This window comes from Acartia tonsa, chromosome 13, assembly GCF_053477335.1.
Source record: "Acartia tonsa isolate MP-2025a chromosome 13, ASM5347733v1, whole genome shotgun sequence".
Lineage (NCBI taxonomy): Eukaryota > Metazoa > Arthropoda > Copepoda > Calanoida > Acartiidae > Acartia > Acartia tonsa.
The window spans coordinates 5,138,453-5,156,654 of NC_137272.1; the positions used below are offsets into that span (position 1 = coordinate 5,138,453).

The following is an 18,202-nucleotide window of genomic DNA, read 5'->3' on the forward strand; positions in this document are numbered from 1 at the left end:
AGACTGAAATTTTTTGTCAACATTCCTATCATTATGGAGCATAATTAAGTATAAAACATCGTTAGCGGTCGGACTGCTTTTAAGCAGCTTTTTAGCCGCTTTTAATTTTCAAAACTAATTTTCTTGGCTCCTTTAAATGAGAGAAGGCTGAAACTTCTTGTCAATATTTCCATCAATATGGAGCATAATTATGTATAAAACATCTATAGCGGTCGGACTGCTTTTAGGCAGCTTTTCGGCCGCTTTTATTTTTCAAAACTGATTTGGTCGGCACCTGTAATAGAGAGAATGCTGAAACTTCTTGTCAACAATCTTATTGATATGAAGCATTATTAAGTTTAAAACATCAATAGCGGTCAGACTGCTTTTAAGCAGCTTTTTAGCAGCTTTTATTTTTCAAAACTGATTTGCTCAGCTCCTGTAAAGGATATAAGGCTGAAACTTCTTGTCAACATTCCTATCAATATGGAGCATAATTAAGTGTGAAACATCAATAGCGGTCGGACTGCTTTAAAGCAGCTTAGAGCCGCTTTTATTTTTTAAAACTGATTTTCTCGGCTAATGTAAAAGATAGAAGGCTGAAACTTCCTGTCAACATTCCCAACAATATGAAGCATAATTAAGTATTCATCATCAATAGCGGCCAGACTGCTTCTAAACAGCTCTTTGACCGCTTTTACTTTTTGCAACAGATTTTCTCGGCTCCTACAAAAAATACACTACTGAAACTTGCTAATATTACTGACTTTATACCCCATACTTAGGTATGAAAAATCTTTTTAAAACTTTCAGATATAAACCTTATTTTTTCAAAGTTTCATGATTTTAAGTTTTTGCATATTTATTTGCATATCTTTCTTTTCATTGTTATAGAAACAGTTAATCAGCTCTATAAATTACTTTGTCTCTTTGTCTATTTTATTATAGATTTTGTGCTTCGCTACTTATAGATGTTATCATCCTTGTTTTTCAATTCAAGAGGTTAAACTATATCTAAATATTTGAAAGAATTTAAATTGTCTACCAGGTAGTTTTTAAAATATCAAGGCTTAAAAATCATATTTTTCTTGATATGTGCAACAAAAATAACTGTCCTGCTTTCACAAAAACAGCATGAGGACTATATTGATGGTACCAAATTGATTGCTGTGTATTGTAATACAAAATCATATAGTTTAGATGGTATTCTTGTAACTTATGCTTGCAACCAAACTTGTTAAATGCACTTCATGCAACTATCCCTGTAAGTTGCGCAGCTTTTCTATAATTAGGGACAGTATGTCTGTAAGTATGTCTGTCACTACTAAATCTTATTCAACAATTGTCCTACAAATAAATGAAATCAGACACTAGGGCCCAAATTTTTATAATAAAATTTTCTTATTATTTTCTTAACAACTCTGGGGACTTTATATTAATTTGGCTTGGTTGGTTTATTAGGATGAGTGCCTGAACGTTTCAACCAAAAATTATAATCTACTGAAGGGGTGATTTTGTGTATTAACATATGGGATGTGCGTCAATTTATAGGTCATTGTATTATCCCTTTCAATCCTTTAAATTGAATACCTACTGTGTTAAAACAGCTAGTCGACTAAAATACTGGTTTATTAGTTCATTTGATTGATTGATTGACAACACAAAAATGGCGCCAAAATTATTTTAAATGCCGCGTTTATTTTCCTCGACTTGGTCTGTTGGTGGATGGAAGAGTGACAGCTTGATATCACATCTTTTGGTATTGAACTCTTCCTCAACTAAAAAATAAAGTAAAATAGAGAAGTAATGAAAAATCTTAAAATCTTTTTATCAAAGTAAAAGGATCTCTATGTGTCTGTCTGTATGTAAAATAAAATTGCTAGTATAACGTGTGACGAGTCACCCCCCCCCCTCAGTTAGAATAAATTGTACCTAGATAAAAGTTTATACATTTGTAGAACAAAAAACAATGATTAAATAAATAAAGAGTGAGGGAGTTTATAGAACATATGATTCATGTAAAAAATGAGCTCACCAAAAGATGGTCCCCAGTCAGTGTCTTTGACTTCAGGATTCAGTGTAATCACCTCCTGTACATCATACATACATTCAAATAATTAGTTTTAAAACCAGGCTCTTTTTTTTTTTTGGGGGGGGGGGGGGGAGAGAAGTCGTTAAAAAATTCTAAATTCAAGTATAAAAAAAAATTATAGGGGAAACTTCTCTCGGGAAGGTAGTGGTACACCCTCCTCCAAAATAGTTATAAACCTTCTCAGGACCTATGAAAAACGTGCCCTAGCAAGCAGAACCATATTGGTTAAGCAGTTAGCAAGATCCTTCGGTACAAAAAAACATACTGACAAACAGAAATTCTGCTACTTTAATGTAAGGATGAATCTTAATTTACAGCGTTTTTATAAAACTAGAGAACCGAATAGAGAACAGTATTATAGACAGAAGAAAGGACATGCAGACAGACATGCTTACTTATTGAGAAGCTTTACAGAGAGAGAGAGAGAGGACAATGGGCTGTTTATTACATTAGTCCCAAAAGTTTTATATTAACGTTTTCTTATTTGTTAGCTTAACAACTTTAGGGACTCTTCTAGTTAATTTTCATTGGTTGAGTCAGTAAGTAGTGTTCAAACGTTTAGACCACTAATTTTAATCTACAGAAGGGCTAATTTTGTGTATTTTATTGGGGAATACATCAATTTACCGGTCATTGGCTTATCCCCTTTAGATCCCTGGAAGCTTTACCACTTTAAACTGAAGGTAATTACTAGTAGCGCTGATTCTCTATATTAATATTCAATGCATGTATGCCTTGAAGTCGGGTATGGGTTGAGGTTGGTGGGTTTCTAACAGAGGATGATCCAACACTACGGCCAGTCTTTGAACAATCTAAAATAATAATAATAAGACTCCTAACAGATGAAATAAACCCTACATATTTTTAAATTTTTTTCCCTAGCCGGAGATCCCGTGCAGAATATAAAAACCTGGCAGGGGTGTATATTCTGTTGGTTAACCATGCTAAAATGGGGGGGGGGGGGAATAAAAAATATGTTTTGGGAAAAAATGTAAAAATTAAGAGAACTAAAACATTTTTTTTCATTTTTCTCCCCGGTATAAAAAAAAATAATATGTGGGAGGGGGAAAATATGAATGAAATAAAGAGTTCTGAAAATATTTTTCCATTTTTCCCCTTCCTTTCTAGAAAAAACTAGGAGAAATTTTTTGTGCAGGAGGGAACAAAATAAATCTGGTGCAGAATATACACCCCTGAAATCTGGTCTATATATTTACCTTTTCCTCTTCTTCGTTGGGATTCTGGAGGTTGATATTCTGATACAGCTCCTTGATCTCAGGAGGATCCTCGGGGTGGGGCCCGAAATCACGTCCCTCCTTCCAGGAGTCATACCTGAGATAAGAAAGAAATTGTTCAGTGAAAACTAAAGAGTCTTTGAAGTAACTGATATTTTAACAAATTTTAATGAATACTTTATTTAAATCAGGCTGCTATGTTTTACACTAGTCCTCAATGTTTCATAATAACGTTTTATTATTCGTTGGCTTACCAACTTTGGGGACCTTAGTGAATTGGTTCATTAAATATAGTTTCCAAATGTTTCAACCACTAAATGCATTCTACAGAAGGAGTAATTTTGTGTATCATCATTGGGGATGTATAACACTTTATCAGCAAGGATCCGCATTTTTTGAGTCCAAGGATCCGGATTCGCATTTTTTTGCGGATCCGGATCCTTGGACTAAAAAAATGCGGAAAAATGGAAAAATCTACCTAAATTTATATAAAATCTCAGACATTCTCTTGATGAGAGCCAATCTTTAAGGTTTAGGTTCAGACTTGAAAATTAAAAGTATTTTTGACTTCGAATTAATGAATAAATATTTTTTGAAAAATTTGGTTATTTTATTTTTATTGTCAAGGATCCGGAACATTGATTGTATGCGGATCCGAAACACTGCTTTATTGGCCATTGTCTTATTCCTTTAGATAAAAAAGCAAAGCTTTTTTATAATTAGAGCTATATAAGCCTGCAGGTTATAAGTTATAACAGGAGGTACATTTAGGTCTTTCACATAGTAGGGGGAGGAGGTGCGGTTGTGACACTTTTTGATAACAAATGTAATAAGCTAAAGTAAAGGAAAAAAATGTTAAGGTACCCAATACAAGCAAATGTTCAAATTGCTATTTGTGTAACTCATATCTGGTTTGCATCCTTTAGGTGTAGGTTTAATTTCAAATTTCAGCCAACTTCAACAAAGTTTAAAAGAATTCCATGATTGTTAAGAATATTGTGCATATCATTACAATTTACAACTAATCGTACAGTAAGCTACTCTATAGTTAGTTCTAAAAGGTCTGTACAACCGTTTTAAATTGCATTCTTTTGTACAACCGTTTTAAATTGCACTCTTTTGTGCAATCCAATAAAAGCAAGGTATCTTGGAAAGAAAACGAAGTAGCGGGTTTCGTTATTTTCACAGTAACTTTTGATAGTTTAATTTAGGTTATGTAAATGTTAATGGTTGCCCCACAGGGTTAAAGCAGAAGCTATAAATAGGAGAAAAGATACTGTGACAATAAGACGAAACCCGCTACTTCGTTTTCTTTCCATGGTCCAATAAAAGCAAGGTATCTTGGAAAGAAAACGAAATAGCGGGTTTCGTTATTTTCACAGTAACTTTTGATAGTTTATTTTAGGTTAGGTAAATGTTTATGATTGCCCCACAGGGTTAGAGCAGGGGCTAGAAATAGCAAAAAAGCTGTGATACCCGCTACTCCGTTTTCTTTCCATGATCCAAAGCAAGTCAATCACCTGTCCGGCTGATATTTGCTGATGAACGGATGCAAGGACAGCCTTTGTCCATCGACAGCGGAGATGTTCTGGGCACAGCAGCAGGCACGGTATCTCTTACCATACTCCACCCATCTTAATAATAATTCAAATAAGATATTGATAGTGTCATAAAAAGACATGATATATCCTACCGGCGTTACGCCCATAGATACCTCTAGGGGCACTTGAGGAGGGAGGATTGTATTTGATAACCAAAGGAGGATGTGCATCAGAATGGGCTAGGCAGGGGGGGGGGGGTTACTCAAGAAACCTTTGACCAACTTTCATCTAACTTCGGATTTAAGCTTCTATGGGGCCAAAGTTACTTTTAAGGGTTTCAACTTACCCTCATCAAGTGCCACTAGATGCCTCTAGAGGGGCGAAGCCGCTAGTATTTTTATAAAGAAAGGAAGCTTGATTTACCTTGGAAGGGCAAAGTTGGCCGCCTCAGCAATGTTGAAACCATGATTAAATCCCGAATGATAGGCGTGGGGAAACACAACTATGAAATTTCTTTCCTCTTGCACCACTTTGTTCACAGGAATTCCATGTCTGAAAGATAAACAACTCTGTATATGGCTATGACACGTGGAGAATAAAAATAATAATATCAGTACCTGATAAACAAAAACAAACAATGAAAATCACACAAACCTACTAAGGTTATTTTAGTAAAATTAAAGGATGGAGATGGCTTAAAACACATTTTATTCAATAGGTAACCTTAATAATACAATAAAATCATTTTTTCCTAAAAAAACTTGAAAAATATGTGGGAGGGATGAAAAAAAATGAGTAAAATAAAGGGTAGGTAGGTACCTACTGGAAACATTTTGCAGCCGGGAAAAAAATTAATCATTTGCAGAATATACACTTCTGTCATCAACAATAAATTACCTTCTGAGAATATCTGGATGGATCATACAGATCTTGTGACGAACAAAATTTTTACAAATCCTGTGCCAGTCAGGAAATAGTTGGTTAGCCAGCAGCTCCATCTTATACCCATGCTCTGGGGGAATACAATACCTTAAATAATAAGTTTTAATAAAGTAACCAAATTTGGTTGTTCTCTTAAGTTGAGTGTTCAAACATTTCAACAACTAATTTTCTACAGAAGGGGTAATTTTGTGCATCATCAATCGGGATGTACACCAATTTATCGACCAATGTCTTATTCCTTTAGATCCCAGGTATAAAAGAGTTGATTGTACAATACTAACCAAGTTTTTGGAGCGCCATAATGGAGGTAGTTGGTGGCATACAGGTCCATATCCTCTACGTGCCAGGAGAAAGTGGCCGCCCACATTCCAAAATACAGGTACGAGTTGTTGATCCCAGGTATGATATCCGCCTGGTTCGTAACACCTTACAAAACAAAAATCCTTATAATAAAGTAACAGGATGTCTATCTGTCTGTTTGTAACGAAGGTTCTCGCTAACCCCAGAACCCATATGGTTATCCTTTACTACAGGGTAGCTGAGAAGGTTTGTTACTATTTTGGGAGACTGAGAGTGTACACATTATATATCCCCCTCCTCTAAACCATTTTTGAACTTTTTCTTTTTAAATATAAAATTGAAAGCAAGGGGGCGACTTCCCCCCCCCCCCCTACCCTCAACTGCACCTATAGGGGGCGTAGCCAATAGTACAACTATATAGTGAACTAGCAGCTACTCTCCTAAGGGCAAATGAGATGGGATGGAAAAAAACCCATTTTCAGTTTTGGTTTTAGTAAGAATTTTTTTGTTAGAGCCCTTTTCTCTTCGGAGGGTGGTGGTGCCCTACCCAAAAATAGTTATAAACCTTCCCAGAACCCATAATGCAGCAACATTATGAAGGAGAACCACATCGGTTCATCGGTTAAAGAGACAACTAGACACACACGCAGATATCATAGGCTTGCATATTTAAATTACTTTAATATTAGTTTACCTCATAAAATGTTTAAAAGGGGGTCATTTTTTTAGAGTAATTTCCGTAAAGTTGATTATAACAGTTTAGTCAAATGCGCTTATAAAGTCTAATTATGAACTATGTATATCCAATATTCATGAAGGGTCATAATAAAAGACAGTTTGACTTATTAGGCGCATTTGGCTAAACGGTTACACACAACCTTACGACAGATACGTTTATCTTTGGACTGAGAGGACAGATTATTAAAGATAAAATCATTCTTATATGATTAATATTCCCAAGTTTTAAGATTTTTTGGATAGGCCTCCAGATTCTGGAGCTCCAGGCCTCCAGGTGGTCTCTGCACAGGTAAAAGTTAAAAATCAAAAATTTTTTTTGAAGAGTTAGAGGTCAACTTATAAAACAAAATATGCATCTTTTTGAATGTTATTCACATATTTGAAGAAAAATCATACATATTATGTTTCATAAGCTGACGTCTAACTCTTAAAAAAATAATTGATTTTTAATTTTTCCCACCCATGTAGCTGCCTTCCTCTCCTCCCATCCAAGTTTCACCAGCCTTCCTCCCCTCCAACGCCCCCCTCCAGAGCCCCCACCATAAGCCCACGCCCCCCCCCTCACCCCACTGATGACTACCCGGACCGGAAACTGACTATGAGCAGCCAAAACAACAACAACAACCTGTACAGAGACCACCTGGAGGCCTATCCGAAAAATCTTAAAACTTGGGAAAATTCATCATATAAGAATGATTTTATCTTTAATAACCTATCCTCTCAGTCCAAAGACAAAGCCTATATACCAGGTTTACGCAAATGTGTCAAAACTTCCCACCCCCCCTCTTGATTCTTACCTTCTTTGAGAATACTGTCTAATTTTGAAACATTCCAGATCTAAATAAGAAATAATTTAGGGATACTAAGACAGAAAATAAGTATTTATTATATGTATACCAACTTATTTTGTAAATAAGTTGGTAAAACTGTACTGGCGAAAATGTAAATGTAGAAAAAAGATAGAAATAGAGCATAAAAAATTTGATGCATTATTTCAATCTTATTCTTTGAATTAGAAACCATCCCCTCCCCTTTATTTTATTTTTTTGAAGAAAAAAACTTATTTATAGCCCCTACCAAGAGTGCCCTATCCATTTGGGACTTTTCTAGTATTCACTTAACCTAACCTAATCATTGATATTACGTGTACTTTGTTTTTACAAAGACTCATTTGTGGTCCAGATGCAATATGAGGGAAACCACCTTTAATATTTTCCAGTATGGCTTCGAAACCGATTTATATCAGCTGGATTAGTACCGGTTGTAGGCCATGCTGAAAAATCATGTATTGCATCGTATTATTTCTAGTTTTCTACGAATAAAAAAATGTACAATCATAACAACTAAAACCAGTTTTGGTAGCACGTGCCTTCGACATCTTGGGGCTAACAAAACATAATTGTACTTTTTTATATCCGCGGAAATTACCTCACAATCCAAGTCTGTAAGAGATTCATTGACGTCAGCTCCATAGATTGGATCCAGAAACTGGGCAGCCTGGACAAATAAAATATTTTTAGGAATGATATCATTATGTTTATTTATCATGTATCTTTTATTGCTGGATATGTTTATTCCATGTTTATTAATCAATACAATAATTTCGTTTTTTATGTGTTTCACTGCAGATCTCGTACCAAATCTATTTGAGGTTTTAAATTAGGGTTGGGCCGGATACCGGATGATTTTTAATGCAGGATATCCGGTATAAGGCCGGATATCCGGCATTATAAATCAGCTGGGTATCCGGCCCAATCCTATTTTAAATATATTATGTTTTAATAATATTCTTTCTATTTCAAATTAAAGATGCATAAGATGGAACACATTTTGTATTTCTTAATCATTCTAATTCTTATACTAACATTGCATTACACAAAGACAAAAAAAACTGTTAAAAACCCATCAATGTTTATTATGTTAGAAGATTTTTTACTTTTACCTTATGTAGTTTTTAAGTTTTTACATCAATAATAATATATATTGTAGGCTTTTTATTCAACAATTTTTTACTTACTTTCGTTGTTTCCCAGTATTTCGCTTCTAGCTCTTCGTAGGTTTGATGGTTTGGGGTCAGGTACCTAGAAAAAACACAATGATGATATAATCCATAATAGTGAAGAAAATTAGGACAATAATTTAGGAAGGGAGGGGACATTGGGCTTTTTATTACACTAGTCCCCAAAGTTTTACAATTACGTTTTCTTATTCGTTGGCTTAACAATTTTGGGGACTTTTATTGATTTTGATTGGTTGGATTATTAAGTTGAGTGTCCGAACATTTCAACCAATTATTGTAATCTACAGAAAGTCAAATAACTGTGTGTCTACACCTTATACAACAGCCAATGTATAATATTACACATTGAGGGATATTCAGGTAGGGAAATTAAATTAAAGTTAAATTAGGTGAAAGCTCCCTTTATTAGGAAATGCGTACTGAGTTAATTATGGAGTAACTACGCAACCTATCTTTGTTATTTTATGGGCATTGTTACATACTGAAATATTAAAACCTCCATCCTAAATCTGTAAAGATGTATAACATGATAACTAGGGTAAAACTACATTTTTTATTTTATTGACATAATAATCTAAATACTTTAAGATAGGCAGACGAGCATACAAACATCCTTATACTAAAGTAACAGGATGTCTGTGTGTTTGTACCGAAGGATCTAGCTAACCGCTGAACCGATCGGGTTCTCCTTAACAGGGTAGCTTCTCATAGGTCCCGGAAAGGTTTATAACTATTTTGGGGGAGGGTACCACCACCCTCCCAAGAGAAATCGCCCCAAGAAAAAAATTACCCCTTCCGAAACAGAGGTGAATCTGTCATAAAGCAAATATTTCTCTAATTAGATATTTTAAATAAATAAAACATTCAAAGTGCCACTAGAGGCCTCTAGGGGCGTAGCCGCTAGTAAATTATAAAGAAGTCCTTTACTTAAGATACTTACTGAGGCACTTGGGCAAGCTTGGCATAATCAGGCACTGATATGGTGTTCAATCTTTGGCTAGAAAATCTAAACACTCCATTCTGACCTAATAGAAAAGTTCTTGAGGTTAGGTAGATGAAAAGGCATTTTCTACGCTTCTATTAAAGGTAGACATCTTAATTTTTGTGCGAATATTCCGTCGATCTGTTAGTTTGTTCAATTATTAGAGTAATCTACTTGGATCATTGAAAGAAAAAGAAGTAGCGGGTTTCGTCGTATTTTATAGTAGCTTTTGATAGATTATTTTAGGTTAGGTAAATGTTAATGATTGCCCCCCCAAGGTTAGGAAAATAGCCCCGCAGGGGCTAAAAGTAGGAGAAAAGCTCCTGTTAAATTCAACAAAACACGCTACTTCGTTTTCTTTCCATGATCCATCATTAGCTTTGCTACCTAAAGATGTTGCTATCCTTGTTTTCAACAGAATTGTAAGCTAATTTACCTGGTTCGGGTGTTAATGTTTGTTTCAAGGGCTTGTCTATTTGAAAATCAAAATCTTCTAATCTGTACCCTTCCCTAAAAAATATAACAAAAATTAGCAAAGATCTCTCGCAAGGGGAAAACTCTAAATATAAAGTCAGTAAAAGATAAAGGGCGGGGGAATGTGGTGATTCGTAACACTAACAAGACATACCAGCAATTTTTTTTGGGTGCTACACCCTTGTTTTAGAGATAATTTGGTAAACTATTTTTGGTTGTGTCAGTCATTACCCAAAGTTTTAGTATCTTTTATAGAAAAAACGGTGAACGGACCGCCGCTCCCGCCGTTCACCGCTATTTTCCGCCAACACTAAAAATTTACAGGGGTGTATATTCTGCATTAGATTAATTTTTTTCCCCTGCTGCAAAATATTTAATTTTCTTTCCCCTCCTCGGTTTTTCCTCATAAAAATGGGAAAAAATGGAAAAATATTTCCACTATTCCTTATTTCATTAATTTTTTTTACCCATCCCACATATTTTTCTAGTTTTTTTTTCTTCCCAAAGATGGAGAAAAAATGTGTTTTTCCTTTTTATTTTTAAATTTTTCCCCACTATTCACATACATATTTTTAAATTTAGTTTTCCTCGCCGAATTAGGCAATACCCCCTCCCCCTTTATCCCTGTATGCCAATGCAGCTCAAGTGTCAAATAATTCCAAGTATTAATTACACTAGCTCTCTTGTTCTACTTTCTCATTGATTTATTTACCTTCTAGGTATCCATTCCTTAGGTGGGACAATCTTGCAAATTCCAGTCTTGTGCACGCCCTCAGCCTCCAGGGAGCTGATGTATCTAAATAGGATAAGTATGTTAAACATTAGTGCATACTAGTGCAAGCTTTACCCTCGGATAGCTTAGTAAACAGGAAAAAAATCAAATATTTCAATAGGTAGGTAGTGCAATTATAACAAAATTTTGAAGAAAATCAATGTTAAGGATATTCTGAATTTAAATTTTTTTCACGTAAAATGGTAAGTATATTTCTCGTATTCATTCGAATCCGGTGGATAGGAACCGGTTCTCATCCATACGAAAAAACTATGTCTAGCATCGTATTATATCCAGTTTTATACGAATATAGAAATGTACAATCATAAGATTAAAACTAGTTTTTTTAGCCGGTGCCTTCTGCAATGTTATCTGTTATTTAAAAAGAGGGAAGTCATTTTCTAGTAAATCCCGTAAAGGTGTGTGTTATAAGGCCTAAAAATAGTAGTAGAACGATAAGGTGCTCTATATATTTGTATTCCCTATTGAATAGAACAATAGGGAAATTTTTTTTTTTTTTTGATAACTGTACCTGGAATATCTTTAAAAAATAAGAAATTTCTATCAAATGCTTTGTTTGGCTCAAACTGACAAAAATTTAAAAAAATACAGGGTGAGTCAGAAAAAACTGAGTTTTCCGATTTTCTGATACAACCAGTAGGAATATGGACAAAACAATTATAGGTTCTTGTTCTTTATAAAAATATACATTAAACTTAGAAAAGGTGTTTTTGAATATCTCTGAAAACAACGGCGCTTTTTAGAGCATAAAGATTTCAAAAAGTGTGTGTGATGACTTTTTCAGCCATTATTTTGTACTTTTTAGGTAGATTTATTTATAATAAAAATTGTCTACCATTCTAAAAAGATAAACAAACATATTTTTTTATTATTAAAATTTTTATTTAACAGATAGTAAATATTTAATTTCTTGAAAATACAATTTATTTAAATTAAATTATCACATTATAAATCAAACGTTTTGTTGTAATCTATTGTTAAGACTTAATACCCCATGACCAGAAAACCAGCTCATGACCGGAAATATTTCATCTTGTTACCTAAATTCCTACCCCCTCCCCCTGAATTTCCTCTATATTTAGTGCAAGACTGGATTTAATCTCCAAAATCTCCGCCCCCTTTTGACAAATTATACTTACAGGGTGTGCCACATAAATCCGGACTTTTTTCAAACGGCCATAGCACCAAAACTACTTGACCAATCATGACGTTTGACCACACTATAAAAAGCTTGGGTAGTTATCTTTTTGTCCATAAAATTTTTTAGACGATGGAGGACGTGTTCTCCAAGCTGGCAGCGCTTATGTTCAACATGGCAGAATCGAAACGCGCTGATAGTTTACCCTGGATTCTTGACTAGGGCCCACTAAATCTGACCTCAGCCCATCTGTAGGTGAGGTAGAGTTATACAACTTGCTGGGGATACTGTTAGATACATAAGTAAGACACTAAAAAAGACTAGAGCTCTCTTTCTCAAATGGCCTGGCCGTAGTACTCCATCAAAGTGAAACGTGGCAGATTTTGAGAGGTCAAAAACGTCAAAAATCGTGAAAATTCGTGAAAATTTCTCGGTTCTCGACTACATGGGCCCATTTGTAACCTTAAAACTCGTTTTAGACTATGTGTTGCGATGATAACCCTAGCTTAATCTTCATGCCATTTCCAAAAAGGTATTACACGATGTTCTAGCTTAATTGTGGCCCAAATGAGAGCCGCCGTGTCGAAGGGTAGCTTGAAAGATGGGTGAATTTGGATCCTGCAGTTACTCACGTCCCTAAGGAGATATGGCCTCCCAGCAGCCCCGATCTTCATCCAATTGAATTTTGGGCCTGGAGCGCCATTAAAGCATGAACCAATAGACGCGCCCATACCACAAAGACCTCCCTCATTGCCACTATGAAGGAGAACTTCGCCAGCTTGGACAGGGACGTGGTGACCAGGGTCTGGGGGCGGTTCAGGGGGCGGGTAGAGGCGGTGATTGAGGCTGGCGGCGATTTTATTGAATAATCTAAAAGGTCATATAGCTAGTTTGCTTCCCGGTTTTTAAAATTCAAAAAAATCTTTGAAATTGACGATTTTATGTTCATTTTTTTTAAAATAAGAAAAAGTCTGGATTTATGTGGCGCACCCTGTATGTGTTATAATCCATCATAATAACTTCATTTAAATAGGGTAGAGTTTCTAAAAGGCATTTTTATTTTAAATATTCAAACCTTGATAACTTTTTTATCTTAAGAGATTTTTTTGTCAAATAAAAAGGTTTTTTTTTCTTTTTACTATAAGCTACCTTATTATAGAAGATTCTTTTAAACCACATGCATCACAATCAAGAAATATGAAAAAATGACAAATTGCATTATTCTAAAAATGCTTTTGTGAGGTGCCAAAAAGCATTTCACCTCTAAAACTCATTAAAGTACTTTTCTTAGACCTTTTTCTAAATAAATATTGAAATTTTAAAATTTTTTTATACAAAATAGATGAATTATTTTAATTTTTCTTGATCAAAATTTTTCACACAAGGCATTTTTTGACACCATACACCTATCATAGAGGCCGCATTTTTAGAGATAATGAAAAACACCTTTTACAAGTTTAATGTGCTTTTGTACAGAGAACAAGGACATATAATTATTTTTTCTCTATTCCTTCTGGTTGTTTCTGAAAATCGAAAAACTCAGTTTTTTCTGACTCACCCTGTATAATTATAATAATAATGTTTTCTATAGGTACAAGGTAAAGGTTAAGAACAATCTATACCATTAAACAAAGGAAGAAGCCATTCTTTACAGGTTGATTTATTCAAGGTGACAAAATTAGTTTTATGTTTGTGGAATTTCATGTTTGTTTGCTTTGAAGTAGAAGGTTTCAATGTGCATTGTTTCATTTCAATTTCACTACAGCGAACAACTACATTTTAGAACATTTTTTTCTTTAAATTAAACTTTCATTATCAAAAAACTAACTTGTTTTTCACCTATATTTTGGTCAATCTTTATTATAAAAAAAAATATTCTGGCTTTAAAATAGGATTTGAAACTAAAAATGACATACTACACAACAAGCAAAGAAAGAATATGACATGCAACCTCCACTTTGAATCTCTTACCTTCTTATATAGATTGTATATCTGAATGTTTTCAAAATTGTCTGTATGTAACTTGTTGTGTTGGTTTGTTTCACTAAGTCATTGTATTAATGATTTGTTAAAGTTTCATTTTAATGTTCACTGCTCGTATAACCTGTAAAGAATGGCTTCTTCCTTTATTTAATGGTATAGATTGTTCTTAACCTTTACATTGTACCTATAGAAAACATTATTATTATAATTATATATTTTTTTAATTTTTGTCAGTTTGAGCCAAACAAAGCGTTTGATAGAAATTTCTTATGATAGATATTCCAGGTACGGTTATCAAAAAAAAAAAAAATTTCCCTATTGTTCTATTCAATAGGGAATACCACTATATAGAGCACCTTATCGTTCTACTACTATTTTTAGGCCTTATAACACACATTTTTACGGGATTTACTAGAAAATGACTTCCCTCTTAATGTATATTTAGGATGATCAAGATGATGTCTGCCTATCTGTTTATTGTTTGATTTTAAATGTTAATAAAATTATATTGAATTATGTTTTAAATGCTGTGTTATTTATTGTCTTATTTGATTATGGTTAGCATTTATGGTTTCAACTTTTTATTATCATTCCAGAGTGTGAATTTATCCATTCGGGGTTTTTAAATTATGTGTTTGTTACAGATTATACTTTGGATAGCTTAAAGATGATTGAGTAAAGTGTATGGTGGCAGAGGCATGAAAAGGACCTGATCCATAAGGTACTTCGTTATTTCACCTTCAGCACCACGGGGCTAAAAAAAACTAGTTTTAATCTTATATTTGTACATTCTATGTCCGCGGAAAGCCGTTTATAATACGATACGAGAAATAACTATTACATCATATTTACAAACAATAAGTATCGTAATGATTTAATAATAACTTAGTAGCGACTACGCCCCTATAGGGCTCTAGTGGCGCTTGAGGTTTTTATTCAAGGGAGGTTGAATTCGACCGATCTAATTTTTAAATGTAGTCTAAAAAAATCGAAAGGGGGGGGGATTTATTCTTAGGGCGATTTCTTTTGAGTATAGTGGTACCCTACCTCATTGTAGCTTAAAATCTTTCCAGGACCATATCGGTTAGCGAGATCCTTCAGTACAGACAGACCGGCAGAACACACAAAGATCCTGTTACTTTATTATAAGGATGTGATGAATTTAATTGGTCCATTTAAAAAATTAAAATACACTCACTTTGTCAAATTCTTGAACTCCTTTAAGGTGGGATAGAAAGTCTTCACCGGATACTCGCTCATATCCGGCAGTTTTGGCGGTGGTGGCTTGGGACGCTCATTTGGACTGCTGGGGTGAATTTGGGTCACAGACTCACCAGTGGGTTGTGTTACCGCTGTTTGATCCATTTTATTTTAAATTCACTATCAAAAAATAATACTCTATGATTGGTTCTATATAAAAAATTATTTTACTGATAGCCATGAGATTGCACTATACCAAACCCTTAATGATACACTTTACAATTAGAGCGAGATTTCTGTACACGCTAAGCACTTTCAGGAAACGCACCTAATAAAAATAACTTTAATTGAAAAAATGGGAACATGCACGAACGAGAGCAAGTGTTTCTAAGCACCTTCCAGCAGTCATTCTAGATTTTTTTTAGTGAATATACTAGGTTAAAGTTTGATATAGTTATTCCAACTAAAAAATTTATTTGCACCATGGTTTTCTACGAATAAAACTTTGAAATGTTAAGCATTTTTTATGAAATAGCATCAAATGTTTTGTTGAGTTCAAAGGTTCAAATAAAAAACACAACAAAACATATTACATTTCACATACAAAACTAAAATATGATCAAAGAGTATCCCTTAAAAGAGCAAATTTGTTGCTCTACCCTCCAAGGAGAGAGAGCAAGACAAAAAAAATTTATCTGAAAAATTTAAATAGAGAACTGACTAGATTATTATCATAACAAAGATCTAGTAATTACAGCGCTTAAAAAACCTCAGGGACGGGATTTAGCACCTAAAAAACAATTACAAGACCTCTTACTTTTTTAACATCGTAACAAATCACAAGTTTGTAACTTTTAAGTTACAATATCAATGGTTGAAAAGGGGTGATTTTTTTTGCGTATTTTAGCAAAGTTGTGTGTTACGGTTTAGTAAAATGTGCTTATTAAGTCTAACTGTTCTTAATTATGACCAAAGGTATGTATATTATAATAAGAACAGTTTAATAAGCGCATTTCACTAAACAGTAGGTAACAAACAACTTTACAGAAAATATGTGAAAAAATTACCCCCTTATTTTGAACTAATCTTTTTAAGATGCTACTTTCCAATCCATGAGAGACTTCTTATAGAAGTAAAACAAGCAAAAATGCTTGTACTAATATAGCTTATGATTCATTAAAGCACTTTAATTTTAAGCATTTTATGGTTTACATTGTTTTTGATTTCTTACAAAAGTTTTAGGCAAAAAGCACCAAACGTGAAATTGGTATTCGTAATATTTTGCAGTAAAAAATAGTAACATTAATTTTTATTAAATATTTGAATTCTTGTCTTTATTTGCAGATTTATTTTTGTAAAATTGTACGATTACCAATAATGTTTAAGTATTAGTATTTTAGGATCAAGACAGAATACGAAGGAAAGAATTGTTTTCTCTTTTAATACTTTTTATGGGCAAATGGTAGCACAACCTCATGAACATCATTAAAAAGAGCCTGACCTAGACAAATCTGGAACAGTCATGATTCCATAATGCACAAGGTACGTTCACTGTAAAACTAGACCTACTAGTACGCGCGTTTTCTCTGGCTGTGCACTTTCTGTGCATTGTTAAAGACTCAGATGTACAATATTGTTCATACTAAGAATAAACATTAACTTCCTTCATTTTCAGACTTGAAAAAAATGGCATTTATATTAATGACTGTCTTAAATGTCTTTAGGTTCAAATTACTTGTAAAGCTTTGAAAATACTAGGTATACAGGGTGAGTCAGAAAAAACTGAGTTTTTCGATTTTCAGAAACAACCAAAATGAATACAGAAAAAATAGTTATATGTCCTTGTTCTCTGTACAAAAGCACATCATACTTGTAAATGGTGTTTTTCATTATCTCTAAAAATGCGGCCTCTATGATAGGTGTATGGTGTCAAAAAATGCCTTGTGTGAAAAATGTTGATCAAGAAAAATTAAAATAACTCATTTATTTTGTATAAAAAAATCTTAAAATTTCAATATTTATTTAGAAAAAGGTCTAAGAAAAGTACTTTAATGAGTTTTAAAGGTGAAATGCTTTTTGGCTCCTCACACAAGCATTTGTAGAATACTGCAATTTGTCATTTTTTCATATTTCTTAATTGTGATGCATGTGGTTTAAAAGAATCTTCTATAATTACGTAGCTTATAGTAAAAAGAAAAAAAACCTTTTTATTTGACAAAAAAATCTCTTAAGATAAAAAAGTTATCAAGGTTTGAATTTTTAAAATATAAATGCCTTTTAGAAACCCCACCCTATTTAAATGAAGTTATTATAATGGATTATAACACACAAGTATAATTTGTCAAAAAAGGGGGCGGAGATTTTGGAGATTAAATCCAGTCTTGCAGCAAATATAGAGGAAATTCAGGGGGAGGGGAGAGGAATTTAGGCAACAAGATGAAATATTTTTGGTCATGAGCTGGTTTTCCGGTCATGGGGTATTAAATCTTAACAATAGATTACAACAAAACGTTTGATTTATAATGTAACAATTTAATTTAAATAATTTGTATTTTTAAGATGTTAAATATTTACAATTTGTTGAATACAAATTCTAATAATCAAAAAATATGTTTGTTTATCTTTTTAGAATAATAGACATTTTTTATTATAAATAAATCTACCTAAATTGTACAAAATAATGGCCGAAAAAGTCATCACACACACTTTTTGAAATCTTTATGCTCTAAAAAGCGCCGTTGTTTTCAGAGATATTCAAAAACACCTTTTCTAAGTTTAATGTACA

At 33.5% G+C, this 18,202-nt stretch overlaps 1 protein-coding gene across 2 annotated transcripts in view; it reads right to left on the reverse strand.

Moving 5' to 3' along the window:
* LOC145304532 (uncharacterized) overlaps window positions 1–17,090 on the reverse strand; it is a 22,895-nt gene extending 5,805 nt beyond the window's left edge. The window contains exons 1-16 of one of the 2 annotated variants that reach the window (XM_080146436.1): window positions 16,050–17,090; window positions 15,416–15,597; window positions 11,016–11,099; window positions 10,266–10,339; window positions 9,788–9,872; window positions 8,845–8,908; window positions 8,256–8,324; window positions 7,625–7,664; window positions 6,071–6,215; window positions 5,745–5,876; window positions 5,271–5,399; window positions 4,827–4,940; window positions 3,289–3,403; window positions 2,806–2,883; window positions 2,015–2,069; window positions 1,684–1,757 (exon numbers count right to left, since the gene is read on the reverse strand). In XM_080146436.1, the coding sequence (XP_080002562.1) occupies window positions 1,684–1,757; window positions 2,015–2,069; window positions 2,806–2,883; window positions 3,289–3,403; window positions 4,827–4,940; window positions 5,271–5,399; window positions 5,745–5,876; window positions 6,071–6,215; window positions 7,625–7,664; window positions 8,256–8,324; window positions 8,845–8,908; window positions 9,788–9,872; window positions 10,266–10,339; window positions 11,016–11,099; window positions 15,416–15,582 (1,425 nt within the window). In that variant the 5' untranslated portion in view covers window positions 15,583–15,597; window positions 16,050–17,090. Of the gene's footprint in view, window positions 1–1,681; window positions 1,758–2,014; window positions 2,070–2,805; window positions 2,884–3,288; window positions 3,404–4,826; window positions 4,941–5,270; window positions 5,400–5,744; window positions 5,877–6,070; window positions 6,216–7,624; window positions 7,665–8,255; window positions 8,325–8,844; window positions 8,909–9,787; window positions 9,873–10,265; window positions 10,340–11,015; window positions 11,100–15,415; window positions 15,620–16,049 lie in introns of those variants that run through there. The other variant, XM_080146435.1, reaches the window with a different exon arrangement.
* Between the last annotated feature and the right edge of the window lie 1,112 nt (window positions 17,091–18,202).